Source organism: Ostrea edulis, chromosome 4 (genome assembly GCF_947568905.1).
Source record: "Ostrea edulis chromosome 4, xbOstEdul1.1, whole genome shotgun sequence".
NCBI classification, from domain to species: Eukaryota; Metazoa; Mollusca; class Bivalvia; order Ostreida; family Ostreidae; genus Ostrea; species Ostrea edulis.
The window spans coordinates 63,696,719-63,711,196 of NC_079167.1; the positions used below are offsets into that span (position 1 = coordinate 63,696,719).

Consider the following 14,478-nt stretch of genomic DNA (forward strand, 5'->3'; position numbering starts at 1 on the left):
AAACTATCTCTAAATTTTCCGTTCAAACGATGACTCTCATGGTGCAATATTTAATCTCCGGAAATTGAAGATTTCCTAGAGTTTTTTTTTTAAGTTAGCGATGTACAAGTAGGTATGTGGAGATGCCATGTATCAGTAATTTGATAAAACAGACTATTGGAACTCTTCCATTTCAGGAGATAAAATATTGCGCCATGGAAGTCTTCATTTGAACGGACAATTTAGTGACTGTTTTGATTTTGGGATTTTCATAGTTACATGGTAAGCAATGCAAAACTGATAGTGATAGAGAGTTAGTTTAACAGTCAAATCACTTATTTGAAGTCAACAACAGTGTCACCTAAGTACACATTAATTGCTAGAACTGGCCAAAGCTGGACATTAATTATGAAGGACTGCTCCGAGATTCGGTGAAGGCTTCAGTCCAAATATTCAGCCGAGTCGAATCTCAACCGAGATTAGCTTGGCATGACTGTGTAAATGTTGTTACGCAATGCATTATCATTTTTACATTTACATCGAAGGAATTGTGCAATTGCGTAGTTACAAATACACAGTTACAAGAATAGAATTTTAACCTCGTTGGCTTTCCATACAAGAGGGCACATGATGGTTCGTCATGATGTGCTGTGACATTTGACTCTGCAAGTGTCTAACAGCGTTTAAAATGTCCGATTCAGACTCGCTCTCGCCCCCACAGCCAAACGAGCCAGACGACTCACTCTTCGAAAAGAAAATTCGCCCTGTACTTGCCGAATTTGTGGGGACAACCATCTTAGTATTCGTTGCCTGTCTGTTCAATCCGATATGTTCCAATAACCCATTAGGATGTGGGTTGATCCAAGGCTTCGCTATGACATTCCTCATGGTGGGACTCGGGCACATCAGGTATACTGTGTTAAAGACATAGGTCATTAGAAAGCTAAAGTTACGCAGTAAATCACATTTCATTTGCTTAAAGGTATTTTGAGGTGAGTTGAAATCAAAACTTTAAAATCTCCATGACTGTTACCTGCAGACAAGAAATCAACTTGACGCACAAGCGTCAACGACATCAAGCCGCAAAAAGAATACATTCTTTTTCTTTTAAGACCCCGACCACAATGACGGTATGTTGCACAATAAACTGAAAAGACCTCCTGAAAATAAATAGTATGGCCTGAAATTAATTTGCTACGAAATTTGATCAATTAAAGGATTAAAGGGTTGGTCATCCATTATTTCCCAGCATGCAGCTGTGCTCTGACGTAGATGAGACACATTGCTGTTGTTGACTGGATCATTGTTATACAGCAGAAGAAGTTTGTGGATTCATATTATAATTATGATGGACAAGGTTTTGAAGCAAAAAGAATTGAAATCAAATTAACCAAAAATGTATTAAGAAACAGTTGAAAACACTCCCACAAAATATCTCCAGCTCCTCCAACATCTGAACTTACTCAGAAGCACTGTATATATTTCAAGATTCAAATAATTTGATGTTATTTACAGTGGAGGCCATTTCAACCCAGCCATTACGCTTGGCTACACTTTGACGGGAGCCCTGTCCATCGTTCTTGGACTCTTCTACTTCTTAGCTCAGTTACTAGGCGGGATGTTAGGAGCAGCCTTCGTTCTTGTACGTAAGCGCAAAATCAGTTGGTGTGTGTGCAAAAAATTACACACGCATATATATATTCTTTTCTTAAAATTCTGGAATGCAAGACCATTCACTATATGAAGACCACATTGCTATTATTTTGATCCTAGTATCTGGTCTACACTTCAAAAAAAGCTAAAACATTGCTTATACTGGTGTAGGCTGTCTACCCAGAAGAGATGTACAAACGATGTCTCGGCGGATCCACGGTTTTGGAGCGCGGTGTGGAGCCTGGTTGGGGAGTGATGACAGAGGGCATACTGACGTTCGTTGTTGTGTTGACGGTTTTATTGACTGTCATTGAGCAAAAGAATTGCCAGCTCGCTCCTCTTTCTGTTGGTTTTGCTGTTGCTGTCAGTTCTTCAGCAGGGTAATGTTTGGTCTTTTTATCTCCATAAATCACGGTTTACATATTTCTAACTGCTATGGCAGTCAGATAGGACGTGAAAGGGTGTCAAGGATCATTCCCTCTCCCTTGGCACGTAAAAGATCGTTTCTCTGATTTTCTATGAAAAGTAGATTGATTGGGAATCGTCAGGGAAACTCAAAACATCCGTCACCATATAGAAAACCACCGTAAAATGGCTGCAATATTGCAAAACAGCATTAAACCCAAACAACAATCAATTAAACCATAAATCACAGCTACAACGAACTTTGTCATGAAATACTGCTTATAATGGAGTAATTTGCAATTTTGGTGGATAGCAAAGTATAAATATATATATATATAACAAAGCAAAATTGAATGTGGAAGTTAGGATGGTACATGTACTTTTGGGGAAATATCTTTACTGTGCCTTTAATTTACGTAATGATTTACTTATGTAGCATTCTCTGTCTATAAATTCACATCAGTATTGTGTAACATACCATATAATGTCATGCCATGCCATACTATACAATTGTTAACTTGTTTATTATTTTTGTAAACATGTATGCCATAAGACGTATGTCTTCAGCAATAAAGAATAATAAAATGTACTTCATAGTCAAAATAACTTCGACAAATGTTGAGTACTTGTAGAAAAAGCTCATAACAATGGTACTAATCACACTCCAGATTCTTTGTAACGGGTGGATCCATGAATCCGGCGAGAAGTTTGGGTCCGGCTGTGTGCTACTCCAGATACCTTGATGTCAATGTGTGGAGCTATCACTACGTGTACTGGGTGGGGCCGGCAGCGGGGGCGCTGGTAGCGACTCTTACTTACAGGTACGGGTGCAGCTGCAGTGTCTAGCTTAATTGCATATATTAGTATAAGGTATAAACTAACAATTGAATAATTTCTTTTTACAAACAATTTTCCAGATTGGTTTTTGCTGCCGGAAGTAAACGAATTCGAGTACACAGACCATAAAGAAAACTGATTACGAAACTAATTAATAACATGAACACTTTAGAGAATTTTCTGTAATATTTGAAATAAATTATTTTACAAAAGTGTAATTTACATGATTGTGCGGCAGATAAATGATGACTAGTCGTTGATGTCCAATGGTTCTATTAAGAAGCATTGTAATGTCAGGATTTGTAGGGTGATGTGTTATCAATGGAGTAATGATAATAATAATATCCTTTATTTATACAGGATTGCACAATTAGTTGTATAAACTAGTTTACAATGTGGTCCTGTCTATAACATATATACCTGTACATATCACAATTTATATACATACAGATAAGAACTAAATGAAAAGAGACAATGAACACACGAGTATCATTGAGGATCAAAATAATGTTTTAGATAGGCTGATTTAAAAGATGTGGTAGCTGTGCATTTTCTTTTAAAATCTGGTAATGAGTTCCATAAAATTGCTGCTGAAATGATAAAAGATCTTCTAAAATATTCTGTTTTTGGCTCTTGTAACATAAATAAAATTAGTAGAGCTCTACTGTCTTGTATTTCTTGTGTTTACCTCATTCACAAATCTGGAGTGGCAACCTAACATGGCCTTATCAACAAACGATTTTTTTGGAGGCTGTGAGGCCTTTTAACGTAGTTCTCCCCTGTGACGTCATAAAATTTCGCAAAGTCAATGATTTAATAAGACTTATGCAAGAGAGGGAGTCATTTTCAATAATTATTGTAAAAAATCTTGTTAACCATAAGATCTTTTAAAAGTCTAAGTTTTATATGAATAATCATTTATGTTTCAAAATATTGAATCCAAGGACAATAACTCTGTTTTTATTAAATTATTTGTCATGTCCATTATGCGATAGATTTCCTTTAATTTTCACAAACTTTTTGTATAATCTTTAAAGAAACAGTTTCATGAAATTGTTATGAATGCTATTATATTGTTTTAACCAGTTTTTGTGAAATTTTGATAATGCTATTTAAGGAAATTTGCAATTTTCTGACGTTAATAACAGGTATATGAGTGCTAATTGACAAAAAATTTATTGATACTGCAACATACTTATTTTATCATTTATATTTGTTACTAAGATATATTTATTTGAAGAATCAAGAATTAAATATAAGATTGAACCTATAATTTTAGAGGGGTCGAATTACCTTAAAGCAGGTAGAACGACCCAAGTAGAGTCCATTATGCTGACCTATACAGGAACTGAAAGAGTGGGGCTTCATACTGGATAAATTTCATAAACGAATCAAACATTGAAAGCTAGTAAAGGGTATTTACAAATCAAGAAATTAATTGTGACAATACCCCATCCCCCCTAACCTAAGAAAGTTCTATGAATTTGTGTAAATCACAATCAATTGAATGTATAAAATTGAAAATTTACAAAGTCTGAATATTTACAACCGACTTGACTCTGCACCACTTTCAGAACCTTAAATTGCTCTAAAACTGATGAGAAACCTGTTTGAACCGTCCTTTTCCTTCACTATGACAATATGAGCTGTCAGATGACTCGATGACACCGACTTCGCCATTTTACGGACCACCTCGCAGTGTCTCGTGAAATGAAATGTAATGGATAAGGCTTTGCGCGAACAGGCTGGTCGCTAGTTAGCTTTATCTTATGAACTACCAAAGTTGTTAAACCGGGTATGTCTGACAGAACATCTGAAAATTCATCAAGCAGTATATGAAAATTGTTACACCGACTATCAATTAGCTCGAAACTTACTGTAACATCGCTTGGTCCTTCTGCCCTTGCTTTTCTTGGTGAATCAACCAGTATCTCACCATCAGCAACACTGCCGTCGTTTGTATCAGTACGGCTACGCCTACAATGCCTAACATGTCAATATTACTCTCCCTGTCAAAAACTGTCTTAATCTTAACATCAATATCGTGTACGGGCCCTTCCGTTCTGTCTGATTACACCCCCACTTTCTCCCAATACTTGTCGGAAGTCGTGTATACATCGATGTTTTTAAAGAATTTTACATGACTTCGATAAAAATGATTAATCCCAAATTCTTAAAATTTATATTTTTCATAGATGTATAGAAATATTTGCTGCTCTGTGTAGAGTATGAGAGTGATAAAGCGGGAGGAGGTCGGGGTGGGGGGGGGGGGGTTGGGGGGGGGGGGGGGTGGACACACCGCATAACAAATAGGCTAGCTTTTTAAAATAAAAGTTTCTCTGTGCGTCAATTTTTGATAAATAATTTTAAAAGCTGTGACAAAGGCATTGTACTGTTTGGACTACTCATTGATCCGAAATACATGTACCACGTTAGAGACATATAGAGTGATACACCACGAGGGGATAAAATTTAAACTCTAAAACCTCCGGCCGCCAAGACCAGCAATATTTACTCCTTTCGACTCTTATCTGTCAGAGAACTCTCCAAGGTCAGTTCAGAATTTTCAAAAATTGTATTTCTCATAAATCAGCTGCAGTCTAAAACAATATGGAAAAAAATATGATTTTAAATTCATTGTATAGATTCCAGTACGAACTATTCTGCTAAGTAAGGCAATAAACCTCGACCTAGTAAGTCCCAAAGTATATTAATTTCTTTGAAAGGCTGGCATAGCTAAATTTCTGCTGCGCCTGTAGTTTCCTTGAAATGTACAAAACAACAATGTTTTCACACAACGGAGCTTAAGTTGCTTTCTATGCATCCCGGTGAGGGCGCTGAAATCGCGAGGAGATACTTTCAATAGAAATATAAGGATGCCGTCACCAGTCGACGGTCCCTTTCTTTTACGTTCATGGTTCAACCAAACCATTGCATAGTGGATAATATGGAGTTGTGGTTAATTGTCGAATGGACAGTAAACGGTTGACTTCTGCCGCCAACTCCGAAGTAAATTGTCATCCCATGTCGATGAGCATTTCTTTAGGTACTCCTACTCTATAAAATACATCTACCAGAGCCTTTGCTACCCTTTCCGTCTCGATGCCCTTTAAGCAACTTCATCGGGGTAACGAGTAGCAAAATCAATGATAGTCAAAATATAACGATTTCTGTTATCTTTGGCTGGTTGCATTGGTCCCACGAGGTCTACTGCTATCCTTCTGAATGGCACCTCAATAATAGGCATCTGTCCCAGTGGTACCGTGGTAGTCCTTCCCTTAGGAGTGGTCCGTTGACAGATATCGCACGATCTACAAAACGCCGGACGTCAGCCTGGACTCCTGGCCAGTAGAACTCTGCCAAGACTTTCTTGGTTGTTCTGAAGGTACCTAAATGACCTGTCATGATAGATTCATGTGTAAGTGAAAGAACCTCTGTTCTTAATCTCTTTGATACTACTAACTGGGTAAATTGTTTACCACTTTCAGATTTATCGGACTGGAAAATACGGTAAATGACACCTCGTTTACGAATATATATAGGAAACCTTGGAGTTGTCATCATCTTGTCCTACCATTGTTCGTATCTTTACAAGCGTCTCGTCTTCCTCTTGTGCTGCGTCTATATCGTCTGGACTAACATCAGTTATCTCATGAACAAAATGGGGCTCAGATTCCATACCTTTATTGCGAAATTGGTACCTTGTCACGACAGCATTAGCTTGGTTCGAGATCCAACCCTTATCTGGGTTTTTAGGATCTCTGGCGCCCGGTATGTTTCCAGTAATTAAGGAATACAGTGGGTTTTCCAAATACCATGCGTCAACGTTTCCCGTAAAATACGGAGTGTCTACTCGTGTCAAAGGAATGCGTATCAACAGACTCTTCCTTTGGGCTATTACCTTCAACAGCTGCTCCAACTGAGGCACGGTTCTTATTTACTGTCTGGTGACACTGCCATGCTATATGACCAGTTTTGTCGCATTTGATGTATCGGACTTACTTTTTCGTCGGAGGCGTTGTGGTGCATGTCTTTCCTCCTGTTGATTGATCTCATACTCTTGATGTAGGGTTAAACGTTCTTGTCTGCTAAATTCTTCTTGCTAGAAGAAACTAAAGAGAGAATGTTAACAACCCTAGCCTCTTTAAACTGATCTGTTAACGTGGACATTTTTGGGTTTTTTAAAAATAGAATGCGCTCCTTTAAAAAACAACAAACGATCTTTACTTAATATGTTCTCTAAGCACAATATCAAAGAGGCCGTCAAAGGTTTTCTTAACGTTGTTTAGCTCCAACCACCTATCAAGATAACTACTAAGACGAACTGAGAACTGCGAGAAAGTATCACCTACCTCTGATCATCTCTGACGAAAACCATACTGTTTTTTCTAAAATGCTTCAATAAAGCTGTCTTCAGTGTCATATAATCCAACGCTTTCTCTTGGGGCAAAAGAGGATATAACATCAAGTTAACGACCCAAATTTCGAATGTCCACTTCTGTGCCGTGAAATCTTAAGAATCAATATCATCCTTAACCTCATCAAAGAAAGACATGTTAGGAACCTTTGCGTTTCTAGAGTGTTCTGAATTCGCTTCTTTTTCTTTCATGGCTAACTTTTGCTCCAGTGTTTGAAAAGCTAACTTGTACTTATCCTCAATCTTTTCCATACCTTTCTTTTCTTGAAGTTTTAGTTTCTCAACTTTAAGCGACTCTTTCTTGTGATGAAGTTCCGTATTCCTTTACTTTCTACCAGTCGTCATTTTCTTTCTTGGAAATATATTCCGTTTCCTTTTCCTTCTCTCTGTCTTCCTTTTCTTTTTCCATGGCCTTCCTTTTCTTTCTCCTTGTTAGCTGTTCGTAACTGAGGCTGTTGTGCCTGTTGCTGATGAATGAACTGCTACAGACCCAATAATTCTAAACTTTTAACATATTCTGTTATCTCTTCATATTTGAAATTAAAACCAATAAGACGGTTTTGTTGTTGGTAGTGAAAACAAACTCAACAAACACGACTGGGAAATGCTTAGAAGAAATCTATGTGCATAGTGGTACAGGTTATAGGAGCTCAAGATCTGAACTTACTTGCATACTACTGAAATTTTACAAACCCATGGCAACCATCTCCACACGAGGTTCTCAATTTTGAACATTTTCCCCATGTTATCCTGCCTCTCTTTGAAATGATAATTCAAAAGGTTTAAAAACAGGTGTATAGCCATGTGAACAAAAATTTGAAAGCATGCGTAAATTCAACATAAACACAGACAAATAAAAAAACAAAACAAAGAAAATTAAATAATTCAAGTTGTTACATGTATGGATAAGGCATGTCGGAAATCCTTACAAATACAAACCTGTGACAAGTTTTCAGTGTTTATATTAGTGAGCAAATTTTGTCGAAACATCAGACTACATGTATACACATGCAGAAAGTTTTTCATGCAATATTTTAATTGATGAGTTGGTTGACTAACTTAAAAACAAAACCATCGATGTGTAATGAACTATGTGTAAAATATTCAAGTGAAGTCAAGGTTTGTTGTATTTGTAAACACAACAATCAAGCACATGACTCCAAATGTTACACGTAAGCCCAGCTTTGTTCTTCTTTAGTCCTTGCACTGCAGTCTAGTGGAAACCACAATATACGTTTTTCTTACCTTAAGAGAGATATTGTTTGGATTAATAGCACGGTTAAACCGTTTTAACAAAAAGAGAGACAATGTCACCCACGGCACTGGTGTGTGATGTAAAACTTATACGGTACCAATTTTGATGCACCAGATGCGCATTTCGACAAATAATGTCTCTTCTGTGATGCTCAACCGAAATGTTTGAAATCCGAAATAACTATGAAGTTTTAGATCTAAATATAGCCAAAAACAGCGTGCCAAACAAGTGGAGCCAAATTCGTCCAAGGATAAGAGCTATGCATGAGGGAGTTACTGTGTCAGTCCATCAAAACAATCCCATGAGGATCCGGGTTAGAATAGGTCCTCAGTACCCCTTGGTTGTCGAAAGAGTCGACTAAATGGGGAAGTCCTTCGGATGAGACCACAAAAACCGAGGCCCCGTGTCACAGCAGGTGTGGCACGATAAAGATCCCTCCCTGCTCAAAGGCCGTAAGCGCCGAGCATAGGCCTAAATTTTGCAGCTCTTCACCGACAATGGTGACATCTTCATACGAGTGAAAAAATTCACAAATAGGGCATGAACTGCGGCGCTTTACGCCAGCATATACTTAACCACAGCATATGCGTAACCAACCTTCGCACTATCATAGGTCCAAAGTAATTAAAAAAAACCAACGCATTATTTACACTTAATACATGTATACATGTAGTTTCATTTAAACAATTACCAAAACAAAGGTATACATGTACAAAGATGTCAAACATGCATAAAGAGAAGTGAACATCACAAAATCCCACATTTTTTGTTAAAGAGTATAATAAAAATATAATTTTAAAAAAACCTGTTTATTGTGATAGTTTTAGGAAAACGTGCTTCTTTATAAGTACATATACATCAATCGCAATTACATATACAGCATAGGAGTTATTGCTCTCCCCAATTTTTTTGATAGAGATAATTGATTATTTATATTTAAAAAAAAAACCTTTTCAGTATTTTAGCTTACCAAATTCTTTATTGTAACCAGTGAGTAAAATTTCTACAAAAAATATACTTTAATCATGCACAAATTTGATTCAATAAAAATATTATAAAAAAACCATGAAGCCTATTAAGGTACGTGAAGTGACCATAAGATATACTATCATGTTTTGTAATCTAATAGGAAATCGAAAACCTTAAATGGCAACCTGTGAAATACATGTTTATCTCATTGTATGAGATGCAATGAAGAAATTATGCTATTATAACCATTAACGATATGAAATTGTCAATATACAGATGTTAGAATACAGTTATCAGTAACTGGTATCCTATTTACATCTGTTTATCAAGTGTACTTTATAAAAATTGTTATTACGGTAAGTTCACATCAGAAACCACTAACTCAGGAAAAAGGTGTCCCCCCTTTTAAAAAAACCCACCAAAACATCGAGATCATTAAAAAAAAGATTAATAAGTACAAATCGCCCTTTCTTGCCATCATCCCACTTTAGGATTTTAAAACATAACACAGCTAGTCAATACGAAATCTGTATGAACGTTTCGCTGATGTTCTGCCATCAATATCCTTAGTCGTGTACAATGTTGTTATATCGTACAAATCTACAATCATTAAATTACAACCACAACAAGGAAATGCATGTATTATACATTTTAACACCATGAAAAGAAATTTTAAGATAAATTTCTTTTAGAATTCTGAAATAGAAAAATATTTTGGACTCAAACATGACGGTTTAGATAAAACATAACAATTTGTTAGCAGTATAAAAAGCGTTGTACTATTTTGCACTCTGCGTAGGATAATCTACTTTATTTTGCACTCTGACATCATAGGACGATCTACCTTAATTTTCTCATTATCAAGTATCAAATACATGTACATATTGAAATCCGGTATTAGTTACAGCGTAAGGAACAACAACTTGAACGCGCTACGTTTAATTTTCTCACCGGTAATTTTAAATGCTGATTCGACATTACAGGTTTTGTAATCTAATTCTGTTCATCTGTTTATACAGGAAAATAACAGGAAATCTAAAAACCGTTAAGTACTAAACTGCCATTTCCTGTCAAATACATCTTCACCACTTCTTATGAACTTGATTATCATTTTTATTTGTTAGCATTATTTAGACCGAGTTGACCGATTCTATGTCTATGGTGAGTAAAAAACCGAGGTGAGAATTAGGAAACTTTCCCTTTCCCATTATCAACTTCCGTGCGGCTATTCGTTGTCGGTTTTACTAACATGTGATGAAGCACACCGGGCGATTCTGATGGGTCGTTCTATTTTTTTTTCAATCTTCGAACCTTTGTCTTGTATGAAAGGTGAAGATAACGAACATTGATTAATCTCACAACTCCTATTAGGAATAGAAAATAGAAAGTTGGGCAAACATGGACCCTGGATATACCCGAGTGGGGATCAGGTGCCTAGGAGGAGGAAATATTCCTGTCATCTGGTCACACCCATCGTGAGCCCTATATCTCGATCAGGTAAACGGGGTTGTGTGTATCAGTAGTCAAAATCAGTGTGCCAAGAACGGCCTAACAATCGGTATGAAACATGTCAGACAGCATTGGATCCAATGATAGGTTTTATTGGCAAACCATATCGTAATAACGACCATAGGATTTGCGACATGCTAACATCAAGCGAGACTGTTGGAATCCGTGCATCATCAACGTGTTTGTCAGTAGAATGTAAATTTCATTTGATTTATACCAGTGTGAAGCGTCGCTGCTCATACCCTCATACACTGAAAAAAATAACTAGTAAAATACACTAAGCAAACTAGTAAAACTACTGTCCATACAATCACTAATTTAAAAGTAGTTTTTACTAGGTGTTAAGTAAGTTTACTATTTGTTAACTAGTAATTTAACTAATCAGACAGTAAAACATTACTTCAGTCAATAGTAAATATTCGTATGCATTCAGTAGAATTACTAATTTTTCATTCCTGTATTCCATTGCCAAAATTACTAGCATTCTAGTAATTTAACTGATAGGACAAGTAAAATCGCCCTGTTCATCCTTCAAAAAATTGAATACAAAAGATAATATCAAGGACTTTAATCTGAAGTTAAAAGTCGACATGATCTTCTGGTCAATCTTGATTGCGATGGGGAATGTATCTTCTGTGGAATTTCTTGAACGTGTAATCAGGATTAATCAAACTTTTCTTTACACAGGATTGCCAAACAGTCATCAGCATCTAAATAAACAAAAACAGAACAAAATGTATTAAGTTGCATATTAAAAAATATCAAGCTGTGTGTAGGATTTCTAATAAATAAACATTAAGAATAAAAAAAAAAACAGTCATAAGTTCAACGACAAACCTTTTAAGTCAATGTTCCCTCTCCAGCATCCCAATAAAAATGGCGTCTCGCAGAGTAGACCTTGCTGCAGTTTTCGCGGACAACACGGGTCACGATTCTTATGACGTCATATTTCTAGTTACATTACTATCCTGCTTAGTAAATACATTACTTACTAGTCATGAGCAAGTCTTTACGAGGCATCCTAGTTAAATCAACTAGGTATTTTTTTCAGTGTATATTTTCAAAATTATCTTCAACAACAGCTTCTTTCTCGAATCATGAATATTATGAAACCTATCTACGACGTCACCTTTAAAGTTTAGAGCAGTAAAACATTAAACGAAGTTTAGAGATGTGAACTATAAATCAACATATTACATCTACATATGATCCAGTGACCAATGGGCAAATCCAAAACTACGTATCACTCATTATTTTGATAGAGACAGAAATTACTTACAACATAAATCATTCACAGGATATATAGATAGATAGATAGATAGATAGATAGATAGATAGATAGAACTAGCTGTTGCGGTAGCTCCGTGGTAAGAGCGTTCACCTCGTATAGGAGGGTCGTGAGTTCGAGTCCCGCTCGTGCCATGGCCGCGTATATAAGACTTTAACACAAAAGGTGATTGCTCTTTTGCCAAACGTTCGGAATTTAGAAGTGAGAATCACGGGTCTATCGGACATGACCTTAAAAACGGAGGTCCCGTGTCGCGAGAGGCGTTGGCTTGTTTAAATACGCTCACTACTGAGGCCGTAAACGATATGCATAATTAAAATTTGTCGTAGTAGCTGGTGACGTCTCAATACAATAGAACGAGACGAAACACAGCAACTTCATGTACAACCCGATCTAACAACCAAAAATACACCACCATCACGGACTTTTGTAACAGCACCACAAAACACAGCAACTTCATGTACAACCCTATCTAACAACCAAAAATACACCACCATCACGGACTTTTGTAACAGCACCACAAAACACAGCAACTTCATGTACAACCCGATCTAACAACCAAAAATACACCACCATCACGGACTTTTGTAACAGCACCACAAAACACAGCAACTTCACGTACAACCCGATCTAACAACCAAAAATACACCACCATCACGGACTTTTGTAACAGCACCACAAAACACAGCAACTTCATGTACAACCAAATAAAAGAACCCAAACTACACCACCATTATCAACTTCATAAAGAACAAAACACAGCAACTTCACGTACAACCCGATCTAATAACCCAAACTACACCACCATTATCAACTTCATAACGAACAAAATCACAGCAACTTGAGATGTACAACCCGATCCAACAGCCCTAACGTCAGATGCATCATTTGTACATTGTAACAATGTCGAACACTTCTGGAAGTGGCAGGCCCTGCAGATGTCGTCCATTTCGTAGGATAAAATTTTAAAATAGATTCCGAAACTAGAGCAGAAAAATTGCACACTTAAGGACATGTAATTTGCATGTATGTGTAGAGCACGTAAGGCCAGTTCAATAGTTTACATATCATTATAAAAGTGTTCTTTACAAATAATTAAAAAAATGACTTACTCTCAAAGAAAGTAATATATTCTGCAAAACACTCCTTTCACGTTGTGAACAACTGTTTCCCTCCCAATTTTGAGTACACTTTCACGTGATTATGAAGAAGCCAATCATTTATGAGGATATCAACCAACCACACTCCGAAGTGTTTGGTCACGTGAGAGTTCTGGTCGTGAGAGATAATAGGTGAAATAGGAAAACGTACACCGTATTGTTTTTCCCTCAGCATGTTTTTATGAAGGCTATCAAAAGAGATAAGTGAGAGATCAACCAATAGACCCGTCAAACTGCTGAACGCGGTACATCGGATAAGAGATGAGGCATGGTACGGAGAGTGTTTTATGTTGGTTATTGTTTTTTTGACGTCCCTACGATAATTTTTCATATTGAGACGTCACCAGCTGTAGATGAAATACCATAAATTCATATCTATGGTTAGGGCTCAGGGCCGTAGCAGTGAGGGTTCTTTAATCTTCCAACGCCTGTTGTGACATGGGACCACCGTTTTTAAGGTCATATCCAAAAGACCCGTGATTCTCACTTCTAAATGCGGAGTGTTTGGTGAAGGAACAATCACTACCTAGCCCTAGGTTTACGTCTCCGTTTGACGTGACCGTGACATTATGCATCTCTTACTTTTACTTATCACGCTCTTACTAAACATCCGATTGATCTCAGCTTATATCAATTAGCAATCTTGATATAAGTGTAGGCTTGTTACTTTACATTAGGTAATATTACATGGGATCATCTCAAACCATAGGTAGTTTTTGCAGACACAGAAAATCAGATGAAAGATATAAAATAGAATGTAAAACCACTTTACGTTTAGGAACATAATTATCATGTTAAAATCAAGTATGGAATTTGTTACATGTGTGTGTCTAGGAATCCTTTAAGAACTTTTAGCTTCCCACTTAAAATCGAGTGACTTTTTAATGCGAGTATGTTTGCAAATGATTAACAAAGTTCATAAAGAACTGCGAACAATAGTATTATTTCGCCGCCTACTTTCTGTCTGGTCAGTTTTTAAAAGTTATCATTTTAAAAAGATTTTTTA

General features: G+C 36.7%; 1 protein-coding gene across 1 annotated transcript; it reads left to right on the top strand.

The window, feature by feature from the left end:
- The first annotated feature begins 536 nt into the window (after positions 1-536).
- On the top strand, positions 537-3,086 carry LOC125670961 (aquaporin-8-like). The gene is made up of 5 exons (XM_048906427.2): positions 537-888; positions 1,495-1,621; positions 1,804-2,012; positions 2,706-2,858; positions 2,955-3,086. Exons 1-5 carry the CDS (start codon positions 668-670, stop codon positions 3,001-3,003), a joined length of 759 nt encoding a protein of 252 aa, XP_048762384.2. The 5' UTR covers positions 537-667; the 3' UTR covers positions 3,004-3,086.
- Positions 3,087-14,478: the final 11,392 nt, after the last annotated feature.